Here is an 18,630-nt window from a genome sequence, read left to right as displayed (position 1 = left end):
CGATGGTGAATTTATGATAGCGTTCGCATCCGTGCCCTGAGACGTGAGCATGAGCTTAACAAAGAGAGTGCAAAACCTCCAAAAAAAGCCGTGTATCGAAGCGAAATGGAAAGCAGCAGTACTAAGGGCGAAAACTGTGGTTTGGACATTTGCCGTTTTTTTGTTGATGCTTTATCAAATTTATGAAAAGCAAAACAGAGGAACAAACAGGAACAGAGAGTTATGTTGTGCGGCGATTGAAATGCAGTGCAGTGTTTGAAATTGCGCCACATGTGGTGGTTGGTTTTATGATTTTTTTTGAATTTTTTAAATGAAGAAGGTATTTGGGAGAAGATTTTTAATCAATGGAATGACTACTATTTATTGGGCCGAACTGGTCAGTTACAATCTAACTAACGTGAGTAAACTACGACGATGGCTCAGGTAGAGCATTTGAGGAGAGCCTGCAGAGAATCTTTTATTTTCAATATGATTTTCAAAACCAATCAATTAATTAATGTTGAACGTAATTTATTTAAAAACGTATTCAACCTATTAACTTTATTCCTACAATTTTGTAAATCGTCCAAGTACTTGTAATCCAAGCTGTAAGGACTTCTTTCCATGGAGTTTTCATTTAATTTTTTTTACTCATGGTAATCTTGCATTCATGTAATAATGTTGGCAATTACCCCGTCACTACATGCTTAGCCATTGTGGCGTGTGCGAACGCGACAAAAGTAGCTCAATTTTCCAACATAATTTTGCGATTCTGGCGCATATAGCGTTAGGAAAGTGGCAAATTTATAGATTTTTTAATTTTTTTTGTTCTTTTGTTATTTAAAGCATTATTTGAGTGAAAGAAACATATTTTAACAGATTCGCATGAAAATACATCAATTTATAAATTTGGCTAATTTTCCCCAAAAAAAGCTAAGGCTATATATAGCCTTAGGAAACTTTCCAATTCATAGATTCCTTTTTATTTTTCTATTATTAATTATTCATTTTTTGTTTAAAGCGTTGTTTAAGTGAAAAAAAACTTATTTCAACAGCTTTTCTTCTGTTTTAAAAATAGTATTTACATTTACAATAATTGTATTTAACATGTACGTACTTTAAAAAATAATAATTAAAATAATTACAACAAGAAACATCAAACTTCCAAATACTAAGCTGTCTAGGAGGCTTGTTGCTTGTTGTTCAATTGTTGCTGCCATGACAAGTATTCTGACGATCTTCCAAGAATAACCGAAAAGTCTGACGGGGAACAAAGAAGTTGAAGTTTTTTTTTTTCTAAAATACTTGGAGTTTTTTTAATTCTTGCACATGATACAAGAACGACGATCATAATGCCGTTCCTTATCTTATGAAAAGTAGTTGCACAATATGTCTTAATACAGAAGCTCTCGGTTCAATAAATTAATTTAACTTCGGTTATGTCGGCTGTCGGTGTATTTCAAAACTGTTAAGAACAGTCTTCGTTTAATACTCCGTGCTCGAATCCAGATTGTGAATAGAAGTTAAAATTGTTAAAAGTGAAAAAAACTCCACCTTCCACCCTTATTGAAAGCTCAGCTTGTGCAGAGCAAAACCGTTTCACCGGTCACAAAAAAGGGGTAAAGCAAGGTAGTGTAAATGTATTCTCGGAAAATAAACACACCAACGGTTGCAACGATTTGCTTTACGATGGTTTGAAAAATCCAAACAAACTAAATCGTACCGATGGTATATCACTGGCACGACCATTTCCATCTTCCATTCCATTATCCAGCGAGTGCATCGGATGTGGAAAGTTCGCTGCTGGTGATGCCGTTAACCACAGCTTGATGAGTGTATTAAGTATTCTGTCACACGCATTGGCACCCCTACCCCCACGATGATGGTGTGGAAAATCAAGGCAAAGATGATAAAATTGTGCAAATACGCCCTTTTACTCGAAATGAAGTTTCTTTAACTGGTTCGCTTATCGTATACCGACAGAACGCCCGTCAGAACCCAACTGTGCCCGTCGAAAGTGATAAAAATGGGACGATGAAACGATGGGAATACATTTTACGAAGAGTGAGTGAGAAAGAGGGAAAATGTAAGTTTCGTTAAAAGGTTGTTTAAATGCTGTTTATACGTTTTTTTTTTTTTATCATTTGTTTGTTTCGTCGTTTGTTTTAGCAAATATAAGCCGCACTTAGTGAGACTGTTGTGAAAGTGAGAGGACGGTTCATTAATTTTTTTTTGTTTGCTGCCGTTTTCTAACTTATTTTTAAAAGTTACTAATGTAGGCGAGAGAGAGAAAAAAAGAAATGTAAATAGCTTTCCCTGATTAAAGCCCTTTTTATTTGTTTTCCTTTGCGACCTTCTTAAACCGCAGACAAGAAATAGAAACATGAACAAAATGGTTTAATATTTGTGATGTAATTGTGATTTTAGTGTGATAATTGGGCGAGAAGAAAAACGTTGCATTTAACGTTTAAATAAATATAACTTTATTAGGTTTTTTTTAATTATACAAACATTATAATAGCTTTGAATGTTTGAAGTATGCAAAGAGACGAACGAGAAAAACGAATCTCACATATATTTTATTGTTTTCGTCGTTATGTTGACGCAGCTGTCATCTATTGTAATACAAGTTTTTGACGTTATCTCACAATTAGTAAGACTTTGACATGCAAATGTATCTGCTATTATCTGTTGTCCTTGGCGATTTTTTAGGATGTAGACAAAAATATCAAAGAAAGAATTTGTCGGAAATTATTAATTTTGTACGGAATTTCGTGAATTACGGAATAATAGAAAATGCTACAAAAATGCTTATGGCGAGAATGTATTGACAAAAACTCGAGCCTACTCGAGTGGCGTGAAGCATCCGCAGAGCGTCGAGATGCCGTCAAAGATTTGTCCCACTCTGGCCATCCATCAACGTCTTCAACGGAAGAAATCGTCCCGAAAATCAAGAAGATGGTATGTTTGTAATGGTTCTAAATTAAATAAGGAGTTTTATTTGCAAGTTAAGCAATGTTTGACAGAGAGAGAAAATGTGTAAGAAACGGCCTGATTTGAGGTAGGACAACTCAAGGATTTTGTATGTTGACAACACACCCTCTCTCCCCTATACTGTGAAAGCTTGTTTGACCGTACATTGCACAAAAGTCATCAAGAAATCATCCTATTCACCGAACTTAGATCCCGGTGACATCTTTCTGTTACCAAGAATGTAATCATCACTCCGCGGACGTTGCTTTGAGTCAATTAAGGTGATCCAGAAGAATTCGCTGAAGGAACAGAAAACGATGACTTCAAACGCTTACAAACAATGCTTAGATGAGTACTTTGAATGTGATAAAAGACAACTATCGCTAATTAAACAACTGCTTGAATTTTTTTTAATCAGTTCCCGATAATTTTGTGGCAGAATGAAACCGATTTCATATGCAATCAGAAAAAAAAAACTTTTTAAAACAATTTACGGAAAAGCTTACAAATACCACTTTCGGAACAGCCAACCAAAAAAGATAATTAAATTTAATGATTAACTAACTAAAACACTAGATTACTAATGAAATAGTACTTCAAAGATACAGAATTATCCCTGCATTGGCAGAACTTTACGTAAATCCGGTGTATCGATACAGATAACAAAAATATCGTCGGTTATATAAATCAATACCATTTAACTGTATCGTTTTAATACCTTTTACGTAAGTGGGCTTTTCATCCTATGAATTATCCCGACCCGTTCCCAAAGCCTCTTCAATCAATGTTTAACCCAATAACTCAAAATCAAACGCCTCATGGCATGTAGGCTCCTTACTGGGAGAGTAAAAACCTTATCAACAAACTAAATCATACTCGAAGGTTTTATGTGTACTATCATCGATTGGTTTATTTTACGAGTAGCACAGATTCGGGGCTTATTCATCAAATAAATCCTCACCCCCAATAGGCGTGTGTGTGTGCTTCTGTGGGGGACATCCTTCTGGTGTTCCGCACACCATTAGCATACTGCATCGATTGATGTAACGAAGGCATTTCACCGTTTTGGTTTTGGTGTCCCTTTTGCACATGGCACCCGCTCGCTGCTGGTGCGAATAGGCAATAAATCGGTTGGTTGATTCGTGGCCTCGTAAACAAACAGTACCGATGATGGTTAAACGGTGTTGTGTACTTTTTTTTTTGTTATCTATTCAACAAATGGCGACCTATAAACTGGGTGCCCGATACGAGTGAACGATCGGCCCCGTTTTGTGGTTCCTTAGGGTGCCAAGCGCGTATTATGGCTGCCCAACGAATCACGCAAAGCAATTACGCACATGAAACAAGGGGCGTAGAGGGGTAGGGTTGATACAACTTCCCCCCAAAAACCTATGTGTAACAGTATGTGCTGTCATGCTGTTCCGCTTCAACGAATTCACATCCCCCTAAAAAAACGGAAAAGGCTATCCATTGAGCTAGTAAACAGCAAGTTAAGCATCACTTAATTTGTTTGTTTGGCAAACGTTAATGCAGCGTTTAACGGGAAATAATAATGGTTCCGTACTGGGAGGTGAGATTTACGTGGCTGTGAAAACGAGCGTGTTTAGGTGAACCTTTTTTGGGGAGCTTTTTTCTATGCGTAACGAGCGGAGAGCATGTAATCCTTTTCTGTTTTCCTGTGGTTTGCAATGTTTTGTTTGGTGTTGTTTTTTTCTCTTTTTTGCTGAAATCACAAAACGAAACTATTAGCAAAAGTGAGGATAAAACAATTTTGGCACAACCGCATTTATTTATTTTCATTTAAAAATTTTACATCAATTTACGGAAGGTAAGCCTTTCAGGTTTGCTATTTGGTTGTGGTTTAAAAAATAATTTCGTAACTAAATTTGTAACATACCCGTACCAGGGTCGCTTGCCTAGTATTCACCCTGAACGGGGTTTTTTGCCACACAAATAGAAAAAAGTCATTTCACATACTACATGTAATTTACCATGATTCTTGCCTAATTGGATTACTTCTTGGAAGCTCTACCAGCTGCTTGACGGAAATGGTATGCAATGAATTCTTCAGCAAGACACTTTCCACAGGCGGAAACAGAATGAGCTGCGATGCTGAGTTGCTGGTTTGTGCTTTAGTGTTTCCGCCTGTTTTTTTTTTGTTCTTCATTTAGTCCGTGTGCTGCATGAGGAAACATGTTTTAGGATGCGCACATAAAGCACCAGCTACTCATCATGGCGGTTCCTTGTTAATGGCCAATTAAAGCATTGATTCCGCCGAGGTGCAATGTAGGTGCGACGGAAATTTATTTTGACATGAATTTATTTTGCCACTTTTGCGCTACGTTCTTAATTAGCGTTCGAAATGCGCTGGTTGAACGATAATGAAACGTTACATCGGTTTGGTGGAATGGAACGAATAATGGTATTGTAGATGAGTGAGTTACTACCTTCGGTAGGATGTTTGTTTTATACATATATATATTTTTTTTTGTAAAGTTCCGGTAAAAGTCCCATCACCCACTTAGACGTCCATCACAAACGGTACTACCGAGACATTAAGCAAATAGCTAGCAGACAAACCATATTCTACTGGCGGCAGTATTCTAAACGGATTCTTATTTATTTTACCATCTACCCCATCGTCAGTGACTGGAAAAAGGATAGATTGAAATGGTATTGGAAAGAAGCAAAAATAAGAAGAAAAAAAACCTTCCACCGATCACTGCTCAATGTCAATCAGGCATGGCAGGGATTCGTAGCGACCCAAGCTGTACTCTCGATCGAAATGGCTTCGTAAATATTGCGCATCGAATGATTCTAATTGATTCAATGTATCTCATGGCAATATGTTCGATGAGTTGCGTTACCAGGAAAGATTGTTTCAATTGGATTTTTCTTCTTCTTGTCTCCTTAGGGTCGGCCTAAGAGTTTTTATATTAATTGATGTGGCATTCAGATGTGATGTGATACTTTTAACTTTTTCTAAGAATAAAGATTTAAAAAAAAAAAAAAATTAATTAAAAGATTGTTCATTAAATGTAAGTTTTTTTGTTAAACTAATTGTGTAATTGAAAGATATAATGTATTATCAAAACAAAAATGAGCTATATGATAAGATGATCTTGTTGTGAACCTGAGAGGGCAGAGCAACACTCATATATCGATGAATATTCGGGGATGTTTGTAGATATCTATATTTCCTTGGTTTTCCTATAACCACCTGTTTCGTAGTATCGGAACTGACCATATGCATATCGCAGCAATGTTCTTCAAGTGTGGTAAAACTGTTCCATTCATTGGGTCATAAAGCACTAGATAAAGGATATTATTTAATACTATTGGGGTAAGATGAGGCTCAATTTTCCTCGAAGGAACTACTACAAAACACGACTTAGAAGAGTGATGGCACAGTGGACTCAATGTCAATTCCACCAGTTACTCGTAGTTGTGCTTGCATTATCATAAGAAAAAAATATCGTAACGAGAAATCCGTCCTCAAACCTGTGTTTAGGGTACGAGATAGGACTTATCATCATCATCATCATCTAGTAAAATGTGTTTTTCGAGTGTACTAGACCGAACGTCACGGCACGAAATCATGGAGCCCTCTGTACAACGTTTCATAAGATTGAAAAATTGATATCAACAGCGCGTTTAGTAAAAGTGTACTTTTTTTCGCGGTTGGTTAAACATTTGGTTAGAAAAATTCCGATAAGTACTTGGATCTATTAAAATTTCACTTTAAAACTCCGATTTATCAGACAATGAAAAGAGACTTAAAAAAAAAACTCTCATATAGTTAGTGACCAGAAGCACCGGAAACGTGAAATGTTTAAATAAATCTTATATGAATTCTAAACTACATCCAGCACATTTAAAGTAATCATCGTCTTTTTTTTTGTTAATCCGTGTTACAAGCAGTGAATGAAACGAAATGTAGAAGGCGACGCAGTGCAAAACAGGAGTAAAAGTTTCCCTGAGTGCCGTGGTAGCTTCCAATTACAGCACCTCTGTGACCCAGTTTTCAGTGCATGTGTAACAGTGACCGGAATGTTGAAAAGTTGAAATCCCGCTTCATTTTTATCTGGTCAGCAGTATTCAAGTCAGTGAAAGAAGAAAAAAGTGCCCCCGGTCACCTTATCGAGGAGGTTTGTGTCGTCGGTAAATTAGGGGGAAAAATTACGATACAATCGGGTTTTGTGGTACGTGTTGCTAGAACTGATTTGTACCATGTTTGGTGCTGTGCACACAGTGTAAAACCGCAGCCGGACAGATGTTGCGCTCGGTGCTACAACAACCCGTACCGGACGAGCAGAACGGATGCTGCTGAAGCGTGTGGCAGGTGTGTGTGTGTGTGTGTGTGATAAGCAAGTGAATGTTTTCCTCCCCAACCCGGGGAAGCTTTTGCGAAGGTGTGAAAGCTAAGCACCCTTAAACCTTCGTCCATCGTCACCGTTTGCAGAACGTCCCGAAAATGAGCGAATCGGTCGAGCTGGAGCTGTTGATAAATTGTACCCAGGCGACCATTCTGCGGTTTCCCTGGTCGACGGACTTCAACACAACCGTGATCGGCGAACTGAATCGAACGGAAGTGCTCGATGTGTTGGGCGAAATGATTACCAGAAGCCGTGGGTACGTGCCAAAGTCAGCCGACCTGCTAACGCTAAGGTAAGTCAACATTTCTTCTACATTCGTTTTTTTTTTGTTTGCTAAAGGGCCTGAGCGGTAAGAGGGAAGATTGGAAAAGAGGAAAAGAAAACGTCGAAGGAGGTAAAATTGTTGAATAATTTATCGGAAATGCGCTAAACAATGGAAAAGCGAAAATACCTGTGTCGAGTTCTGTTGCGTTGCAAGACAAAAATTATGCCAACCCTGCGGCTGTAGCTCAACGGTAAAGACGTGATATCGTACGGTTCATGCGGGTTTTATTTTCCGGTAATGGTAATGTGTTCATCATGCCACCTAGGAATCCGTGCACGTAAAGTTTATTTATAATAGGGAGACGTTATGAACGTGAAGAAGCACAAAAATTGATTTTTTCCAAGATGGAAATTGTCTAAACGGCGTGGTGTTGCGCAGCATAAACCACAAAGTATTTGCATGACGAGCGCTCCGATGGTAAAAGATAAAGGAAAGGTGAAAATTCAAAAAGCTCTCAACGGTGCAAGGTGTGTTTGTGTGCGTGTTTTACACAACTTATGTAGCAAGCAAGCTTTCTAAAATTAGAGATAATTTAAACAATAATAAAATTTACTTTTAGTTAAGCAATTTCTTCCTCTCTAACGAGGCTTACTATATTGGTTATCATATGGTACTTGTTTACAGCTCACGTTTTGTTCGAAACTAAAAAAGAAATATATTGTCCTTCCCACACATTTGTCCACAACGATGTATTGTTTGTGAAGGAAAGTTGTCAGCGGCAACAAAAAAAAACTCCACTGACGGCGCATACCCTCGCCGAGCAGTGAGATCAAGTTGGGCGTATGGGATAAAAAATGCAACGACACAAAATGCCAAAGAAAAGTCAACTGTCCCCGAACCGATACATTATGCATTCGGTCCCTTTCACATTTCGAGTGAGAAATAATAATAAAAAAAAACATTTACACATACACACAATAAAACACTGTGAAGAGGATTGAGTACGGCTGTCAACTTTTCGGATAAACACAACTGACTGTTGTTTGAAACACTTGACGATTACAGCAGGATCTTTCAAGCTCTGTTGTGGTATGGGTATTTTTTTTTCTTTGAAGAAAATAAACTTTGTTTGTTGATTATGTATGTGTTCAACTTCATTTTCCGTTCGTTACGTTGTGCATTGTGCTGAAGAAAGCTGACGAAATGTTTTGCAACCGCCTCATGAAGTGGTGTTTTGGGACAAATATTCCTGCATTGCGATCGTATGCTGATTGGGGAATTATTATTTCCGTAAGCAGCAAGTTCGAAGTAGGATCAGGATCGTAAAAATATTAGGCCAACGTATTACTATTGTTCGAAATTAAAGCGAAGTGTAACACGTTTTCAGTACTACTTTCAAAATTTAGACTTGTTATTGCACTTTTTACTCAAATAGCTGCTAACAAGCGTGAAGTAAACTCATTTATAACAGTTGTTCTTTTTAAATGATTTTTTTCCAAAGATGTTGCCTAACTGCGAAATATATTGTCGTAAGTAGAAGTAAAAAGTCCCTTGAAGATCACACCTTTTCATTCCTCCAAAAACACCATCACAATGTGCAAAAGAGGGTAAGAGGGTAAAGCTCGACGGCATTTACTTCAAATCACACACACACACACTGGGGAAAGATTCCACACTGCTGTACCATAGCTACACGTATCGTCAATTCGTTTCACTGCTGGGAATTTCCCAATTCGAAATAAGAATCGCTTAAATTAAAATGTGTTAGAAAGCTGTCGTGCACCAAAGCAGCATCCCGTACGGTTCGGCATCGACCGAATAATTGATGATGGTACCAACGGTAAAATGCTATTCACCCTCCCGTGCACATTCGACAGTGTGTGACAGTTTAGTTCATAAGTACATTAACACCACAACCGAACAATATTACAATTGTTGGTTGTGTTATACGGGTTTGGTGAACGTTACAAAGCACCGGCAGCGTCGTCCCTGAAGCGATATTTCAATGTGACCTATTGTCAATTTTCTCTTTCAGCAAACGAAGTTGCTTGCATTGGGCAGCATGTATCTCCTAGTCGGTCGAGGATGCTGCTGGATGCAAACCAGTAAGCCAAAAATTGTCAAGCCATGTCCGAACGAGGGTGTACGAATGTGCGACACTGTACATATGCTGCATGTTCGCACTGACAGCACTCCCTAGGCGCTGCCATCGTCAGCCCATGTCTTTGCAGCAAAACCGGGTCCGATTGAGAAATGTATGCAATATGCAGATCAACGCTCCAGGAAACCTTCCCGTTTACAACACGGAATGTATGCGAGATCACCGAGCCCTTACTGATGATGGCTATAAGCTACTATAGTTCCGTACGGAAATCTAACGTTCAACCGCTATTCGGGCAGGTCGTGTCGCAGTGTGGGATGTTCTCGTGCGATACGGTGAAAATAGTTTGATAGGTTCGACACATTTGTGTGTACATAATTTGTAAAGTTTATTTAACGAGGTGCTTTGCAATGCTTACGATAGATGATAGACATGTACTCAGATGGAACAATTATGCGTTTCAGGGGAATTATTACATCTCCATCATAGGCACTTATGAACATCCGTTCGAAATCTCGAATCGAAATATTTAGGTGTGTTGTTAGGGTTGGTTAAAATCAAACCATTGTTATTATTCTAACTACTCCAATATCAAAATATATTTTTTATAAATAACTAACTATTTTTGTTTATTTTCCCCTTTTTAAAACTACAACAACCAACTACTCAAGTTAACTGATTCAGTATTTTAAAACTGAAATAAAACTGAAATAAATAATAAATCACGAACCACGAGCAAGCTGAGCTGTTTAGCGGTGCAGATATCCTGACGGTTGTCAAAGCCAGAAGGATACGGTGGCTGGGGATGCCGGACTTATGCCCCAACGCAAGACGTAGAAACGTAGAGGAGTACATCGAGCTCGTTGGCTGGATCAGCTGGAGTTGTACCTATCGGAGATCGAATGCAGCTGTAGACCAAGTTTCCTGGAAACTAATTGGAGATCTGGCCATGTCATCGCGACGTGCACGACCCTGAGGAGGCCAAGAAATTGAATGAAATAAAATCGAATAACTCTTACAGTTCTTGGAAGCGGAATACAAATAGGTCTTTCAAATTGTTTGTTTATATGAATTAAAATATTAATAGGTTCTTGAGTATTAGTTATGCATCATTTCACCACCGTGATGGGCAGAAATTGGAAGTCCTATCCCATCCGCCGTTCGGCCCGGAAATTACTCTTTTGGACTACTACATATATGGTCTGATCGATGGAGCATGATTTGGCCAAACTAGCACGTCTCCAATTACGATGAAGTCAAAAACCATTCGATAGCGACTAAAGAGTCGCATCCTTTTTTTTCGTGATGGAATCCATAAATTACTTGAAAGATAAAAAAAGTGAAAAACAAAGGACAGTTAAAAACGCCAGCAGCTTTTGAGTACTCCTTGTAATTTAAGGATTTGCCACTACAATCGATCTAGTAAAAAGAACAGATCATGTTTGAAGAAATTTCTATAAACTATTCACACATTTTTGTATCAAAATTCAGCAAAATCAAACACAATTTTTGGAAAAGTTCTTAACATTTACGTACAGAAGCCATGTACTAGTCATTTTGATTGGTACATCGTTTACAGGGTAAATCGACAAACGTAACAAAGCGAACGTTGTTAAATACATTTTCTGGGAATAACATGAAGAATATTCGATTACACGAATTTTGTTGTCAGTACCAAGAATTATCATCACTTGAAAGATATTGCTTGACCAGGGCACTGTTTGCTACCGATTGGCGAACAATAAAGTTTTCTTTTTTTTGTGGAGAATGGTCAGATATGGTAGAGAAGGAAAAAAGTCGTTGGCGTAAAATTCGAAATATTCACCGTCAACACCATGACCAGCTATTTTGAGTGATCCGGTCGAAGTGGCATTTTTCCAATACTGACCGTTCTAGTGTTAAACTTTGACTTTGAAATATTTCGGTCATATTGCGTGTTCAGTTTTGCGACTATGTAATAACGATTTTCAGGAACACTTGTTAAGTTCTCTGTTGGATGTTAGTAGAAAATGTTTTTTTCTATGGTCAGTCGATGAACCCAGAAACTCTCATGTAGTAAACGATGAATGAGAAAAGTTAATTTCATACCAGGAATACAAAGCAAAGCTTAAGACTTATAACAAAAGGGAGCAATTTGCTTATACTAATAAGTATAATTGGAGTTGATGATGCTGCAGAAATGCCATTCTTGTTTCCATGAACATATTTGCTTATTCATATGTTAAATTGTAGTAATTGAAAATATTTCTACATAATGTAAGAGCTTTAAATTAAAATTTTTGTTATTGTTCGTTAGTAACGACAGATGGTTGGAATTTATTTAAATTGGTTGACCATTTTTTCCCATACAGAAGACACTCCGGGCGCGTATAAAGGAAGTGACGATACATTCCTACAGAAATAGCTTTATCATGTTTTCATCGCTGAATGGGTTTCTGGCTCTTGTTTTATGTAGTAGTTTCACCCGATCCCGACATTCATTTGAAGAACCATGAGCAAGGACAAGTAACACACACACACTTACATGTGATGCAAAAGAATGGTGCCGGAAGTTCCCTTCAACTGCCGATCGTTCTTATTGTATGTATTCCTCCAATATCGTACGGCAACTTTTGTAGTGACACGTGGCACAATACCTTTTCCTTTTCCTTTTTCCACGTCCATCGCACTAAACGGAAATTAATTGAGCGACAGAAATATCGTCATCGTTGCGGTTAAATCCCGACGTGATGTGAATGGGTTTCGCCAGCACATTTCGAGCGGAAGAATATAACGAAAACCATCAAATCAAATGGGAATGTGTTTCGTGTGAGTTTTGTACGACGAAGAACGGCTTGCTTGCTCACACCTTTTGCCCCCGATGTAAGCGGTTTGTTAGTTGTGGTTGAAATAGGCAATACCGACCCCATAACCTAACGTCTGTCAACGATCCTTTGTCCATAACATACAGCTAGTGATGATTAATTTCACCACACGGATATCTATTTGGGTAATCGGAAACTTTTCTCCCCAAATAAACGCACATGTATATACACACGGACGTGTACTACGCGACAAGATGCTCACGCTCACGCGTCTGTTTTCTTTCATTCGCAGGGAGTTCATCACGGAATGCCTGTTCCCGACCACCAAAAGCCCGTACGAGCTGCCGTGGCAGCTGAAGACCGCCTGGGGCGTCGTGTTTGGCGCGATGCTGCTCGTAGCCATCACCGGCAACTGTATCGTACTGTGGATCGTACTCGGTAAGTGGATTCGTCGGCACGACGCGACGGCCCGTCAGTATTTAGCCGATCTATTAATTTGGTTTTGCGCTTTTCTGGATGGAGCAAGTAATTAGAAAGCATCAATCTAGCGAAACAGAGCCCTTCAAGGTTGTCTAGCTGGGCTGTTGGGCGTTCGCTCGTGCCCGTGCTTGGGCCGTTCACGCACTTCCGTCAATCTCGGTCGGCATAATGCATTGATTTCGCTGGGCGATAAAAAAAGGTACAGTTTTCATGGCAAACAAGAAGATTAGCATAATTAAAGTTGCTCATCGTTGTCATTTTGTGGAGACATGTTTTGCTTTGCTTTGAGATTAGATCACAGTTGAATTGTATTATACAAATACATCAACAAACAGTATAAATTATGTTTCTTTGCTTAAGGATTGTTAAAACAGTTGAGAACAGTATTCAATCGAACTTAATTAATAATCATTACTTGCTGATTAATTGTCTGCTTGTTGTAACAATTTGTGTTAAATTTGATTCGTTTCTTCATTTCGAAAACATCTTCCCAAAAACCCAACATCAAACATTTTCTATTTAGACGATACTCCAACTCTTATCAATCGATCGATAACCACCTCAACTTCCTCACAAATGTAATTTTGCAAGTGGCGCGAAGTTCGCCATTGTTCGACTCCTTTTGCGCCGACTGCAAAATGCAATCACTAGTGGCACGAACAACTATGGCCCGCGTTCTACTGGATAGTACACTAATTAAGGTCAGTTAAATCAGGCTGGAAAATTGGGAAGGAGTATGGAAGAAGGCTTGGAGTAGTAAAGGGTAGTGAAATTGTCATCATTTGTTTTATCAGAATCCGAGATCTTCCGTTTGCCAACGCCACGCGAGGGTAAGGATGGTTGGTGGTAATTGGTTTTGGGAGGCGCGAGTGGCAATGTCAACACGAGATCGATGATAATTTGCTAAATTGAATATAATCGATACATAATTGCTCGGTGGCATTTGTAAATGTATTGTTAATGCCCTTATCAAATGGCGAACGTGCAAAACACGCGTGGATGGGATGATGCTAACGTGCCGGAAGCGAGGTGAGGATTTGGCCAAAATGCGTAACAAAATGTTATCTTACCGTAGGAAAATATTTGCCTCATATCGTTGACGTTGTGAAGCGTTGCGTAATGCCAAATTGGTAACGCTACATGACATTTGTGTTGTGTGCATTATCTTCAAATGCAGCGCGCCATGTAATTGCTCATGTTTGGCTTTAAATTAAATACGACGTCTGCAGTAGCACCGTACAAAACGGAAAGCTTTTGTTGAATGCAAATATGTATTTTCAATCACGACTGGAAATTGCTTTAACTTGTCCTGCTTTGCATGAGGCAAAACATTCCAAGAAGAACTATGTTTTATCACACATAAAGCTTATCGTTAGCATTAAATTTGTCACAGTGAAACCCAAGACTTTGCCACACATAATCATCGGTTGATACGTCGGTTGTTAACCAGAAGAAGCGCTGCCTAGACATCAAAGGTTCGTGCGGCTTGTATTTATCTTGACTTTGTGCATGGATAGGATGTCCGTCAAAGTTTTCAAAAGGGTTCGCACACCGGGACCAAGACCGAGTGTGAGATAACCGATCATGAAGCATAGTTTCCGGACGTTTGTCAACTTGAAGTTGAAGATGAAGTGTGGATAAAACTTTTCATGGAGACCAACAAGAAAATGCTAAGAGAACAACAATTTTCTTAGACATCTACCCTTAGTTAGGTTTGTTTAGGAAGCTAAATTTTGTGCTACGTGTGTTAAATAATATAATGATCAAAATGGCAGAAGGTCAACAAAGTTTGAATTAATGTGTAATGAGGCTTCCCAGTATCTTAAAAATTAATTTCAAAACACCTCATTGGGCAACAAAACAATAGTCAGTTAAAAATCAATCATTCAAAAAAAGACTTTAAATAGAGCTTAATTCAATCAATTTATCTAGGTTTGTTGGTGTATTCGTGTTTCAATTTGTTGGTGTTTGTTTAGAAACATTCTTAAGCAAATTAATTGGATTAATTTATCCCGAAGGAACCATGATCCTTAAACAAGGGCCGGCGGGAACGGTAGCATTGGTCAATGTTGACGAAGGTTAAGCGCAAATCATCAATCTTAATTTTTACACTATGCAAGGGTTCGTCGATCTTGGCTATTAAACAGGATTTCTTTAAAGCTATCGTTTTCATTTCTTTGCCCTACAGGACACTGAGCAAATCGAAATGAACATACAACAAAAATCGAAGAAAAAAAATCTCAAATTCCTAAAATTTACGACGTGTAGGAGTGAAACGCAAGATTGACTTAATTGAAATTTAACGATTGCTTCGCATCATCGTTAAAACAATTAGTTGCACGTGCCATATGCAACTACTGGAAGATAATTTTATTTGAAAAAGCAGTAAAATGGTAAATAAACTCAATGGGTCATAAAGCACCGATACTGTGATGAAAGCTAACAAAACCCGTCAAAGAAAATTACAAAACAGAAATAATAAAAAAAAAGATGGTTGCGACGGATTGTAAATTTGATTGACAAGCATGGACGCTAACGATGTCGAACTTTTTCGGAAACACTCGTAGCCTAAACTAAAGGTGCGTCTAGTAGAGAGCAAGCAAGAAGCTTTCACCTCGTTAGGATAGACTCGTATTCTTTTTTTGTCTTTTACACTTTACAACTCAGGCCGCCTCATGCGTTAGTATGCAGATGATGACGGCGCTAAAAGTTGTTGGTTTACAAATTTGATTTGATGATCAAGCTTTTTTTTTCGGTTTTTGTGCGTATAACACTTTGATGGAGGGGCCATTGTGACTGGGAAAAATCAACTAAATCTGGTTGTTGGAAATTTTAAAGTTTTCTGGTTTTCCCCTTCAAGCGGTCCACAGTGATTGAATGTTGAGCAAAAAATGTTAAGATGTGTGAAGAATTTTTGCTTATTACAGTAAAAAAAACTTACTTTATGTCTAGTTTACATTCACATTACAATAATAATTCGCATTCTATACCCTCAAAATACGAAAGTTATTGCTATTTTTTTAAATATTGATGGAGGCGCCTGGTACTTATCCAATGTGATAATGCCTTCTCCTATTGGATAAGTACCAAGCGCCTCCATCAATATCAAACGATGCACTGTAAGCTAAACGAAATAAGTATATCCATTAATGTGTTGATTCGTGGTTGGTTGAAAAACTTTTATTAAGCAGGATTACAATTTTATCTACTTTTCTGATGAACTTCCTTTAGTAAAGTTTCTGGGCGAATCTTCCTACGTGTATTGCGAGTTGTTGAATTTGAATATGGTTGATATATTTCATCAGGCAACATATTAAGAGTTTGTCTGATTGTATTCCATAGTTCATCCAGCTGGTCAGAAACATATAAACTATATTAAACATTTTATATTACATTCCAAAAAGAAACAAAATAAAAAAAAGAGAGGAGAATAAAACGACCCGAGTTTTCAACTGCTGCATTGCGTTGCTTTCAGTTTGCATAACCCAACCATAACAGCGCAGCATCATATCCGTAGGTATGGTGTATGTTTTTGTTAAATTTATTATCGTTCACATGTAGCACGTACCGTGCACTTCAGATTACCCTGTGCGTATTCTTTGCTTTAGAATTGCAAACAGATTTTTTACCAACTAAAATGAACACTTTCCATGCGAAGCCATTCTAGCGAAGCATTCCAGTACTACTATAATGCACGTTTAAAAACGAAAAAATGTTTTTTGATAAACGCTGAATTTTGCAGTATCGAGTAACGTAGCAGCAGACAAAAAGCAAATTCCTCATAAAAAAAAGCTCAGCCAAGTGGGTAAAAGGGTCTTTTGAGTACAGTGAGAACAGTTTGAACAAACAGGAAAAAAAGAAAAAAAGAAAAAAGAAAGATATGAACGGGGAAGGAAAACCCAAAAAAACAGCTCTCATCTACACTCATCTGTTGCCTAAAAGCTTCGCCCTTTAAATACATGCATTCTTTTACGGTTTAATGGATTTCGGAAATTATTTATCATATACAAAGTCGTCGCACACACCGTAACGGCTGTCGGGTGTCGGGTAGGAACCTGAAGCTAATTAATCACTGTTATGCTGGTAACAATGAAAATCGAAATAATCTACGTTTCGGTTTATTGAAGCTACAGAATGGCCCAACAGAAATGTTTCGCAGCCGTCGAATGGTCGCAGAAAATTTAATTGCACTGCTATGTTTTGTTACTTTTCCCTCTTCACAGCCCATCGTCGGATGCGCACCGTAACGAACTACTTCCTGCTGAACCTGAGTGTGGCCGACCTGCTGATGTCGTCGCTGAACTGTTCGTTTAACTTTATCTTCATGCTCAACTCGGACTGGCCGTTCGGGTCGGTGTACTGTACGATAAACAACTTCATGGCCAACATGTCCGTCGCATCGTCCGTGTTTACGCTCGTGGCGATATCTTTCGATCGGTAAGTTGCTTTTTGGTGGAATATGTTTTGTTGCATTTTTTTTTCTCCATTTTCGCTTCTCTGTTGTAGAGGGTATATTTACACTTGCTTTGACAATGGCAAACATCGTCGTTAAAATTTAACCTGAGTTTCTGAATTGGATGCAATAAAAACGGTTTTGTTGGTTCGGAAGCCTGTTTCTAAGTCCTAATCTTTTGAAGTCAAACGAATCCGTTGTGAGTGTTGCACAACATGACAAAATCAGATATCCACTACCATCTGTCCGTACCAAAAATGCCGCACGCTGTTAAATGTTTGCCGTAAGTTTTTCGAAGGGATTGAATTTCAAAACTCATGCTGATTGGTACGCTCCAATGATGATTGAATGTTCGTAATATAATAAAAAAAGTTTTTTATCAAGCGATTCATCTGGGTTGAAAATTAAGTTTGAAAAGCATCCACACGGATCGAGCTCAAACTTCAAACCCATCCACTGACTGTGTATAGTGATGTGACGGCAGTCGACGACAGACGAATTTGATCGAATGAAATGCCACCGCGTTGCCATAAGAAATGCCATTTGCCAAGTTAAAGATTTCCTTCGTTGGAGCATGGAACGAAAACTTTCACATACCGGCACAACCGATGCGGAGCTCACATTCACGTACGAGGCTCGATTGCGATATGCGGATAATGCAATCGATCGCCTGTCGGTAAATAACGAATCACAGTACCTAGCTGGTGTTTGGTGAATTGCTTTCGCACGGTGTGACAGCTGTCTTCGGTAGCATTACCATCCACCATGCACGATGGTTTGCTATTTGTGCGCTCAACGATTATGCGACACTTCTGAAGCGTGCATGATTCTGTACCTGTGTGGAGGGGAACGGGATGAAATGTTTGGATATCCCATTTCCATACAGATTTTGCTCAATAGCTCAATAGATGGTTTTGTTCGTTAAGTGTAACCCAGCCACAAATACGTGGCTATCATGAATATTGATGTCCTTCCTGTTCAAATATATTCCAAAACGAAACAAGTTACTCAATTCAATCGTTATTAACAATACAGCCCCCGGATGCGGAACGAAGTGGAACGTACGGTGTGTTGAGGAGTAGATTGATCTTGCGTTCCAAATTAACAATCAACATATTACATTTCTTACGTGATATTATTCTGTGTGGTGATCATTTCTCCTCCCTAGCTTACGCTTAAATTTTTATTGTCATGAAATC

At 38.5% G+C, this 18,630-nt stretch overlaps 1 protein-coding gene across 2 annotated transcripts in view; it reads left to right on the top strand.

The window, feature by feature from the left end:
- Positions 1-18,630, top strand: part of LOC125765278 (tachykinin-like peptides receptor 86C) — a 67,870-nt gene that overhangs the window by 7,366 nt on the left and 41,874 nt on the right. Inside the window, exons 2-4 of one of the 2 annotated variants that reach the window (XM_049430228.1) lie at positions 6,974-7,620; positions 12,791-12,936; positions 17,202-17,415. In XM_049430228.1, the coding sequence (XP_049286185.1) occupies positions 7,427-7,620; positions 12,791-12,936; positions 17,202-17,415 (554 nt within the window). In that variant the 5' untranslated portion in view covers positions 6,974-7,426. Of the gene's footprint in view, positions 1-6,877; positions 7,621-12,790; positions 12,937-17,201; positions 17,416-18,630 lie in introns of those variants that run through there. The other variant, XM_049430226.1, reaches the window with a different exon arrangement.

Source organism: Anopheles funestus, chromosome 2RL (assembly GCF_943734845.2).
Source record: "Anopheles funestus chromosome 2RL, idAnoFuneDA-416_04, whole genome shotgun sequence".
NCBI lineage: Eukaryota > Metazoa > Arthropoda > Insecta > Diptera > Culicidae > Anopheles > Anopheles funestus.
The sequence above is the reverse complement of the archived record's forward strand: the minus strand, read 5'-3'. Positions and strand labels throughout refer to the sequence as shown.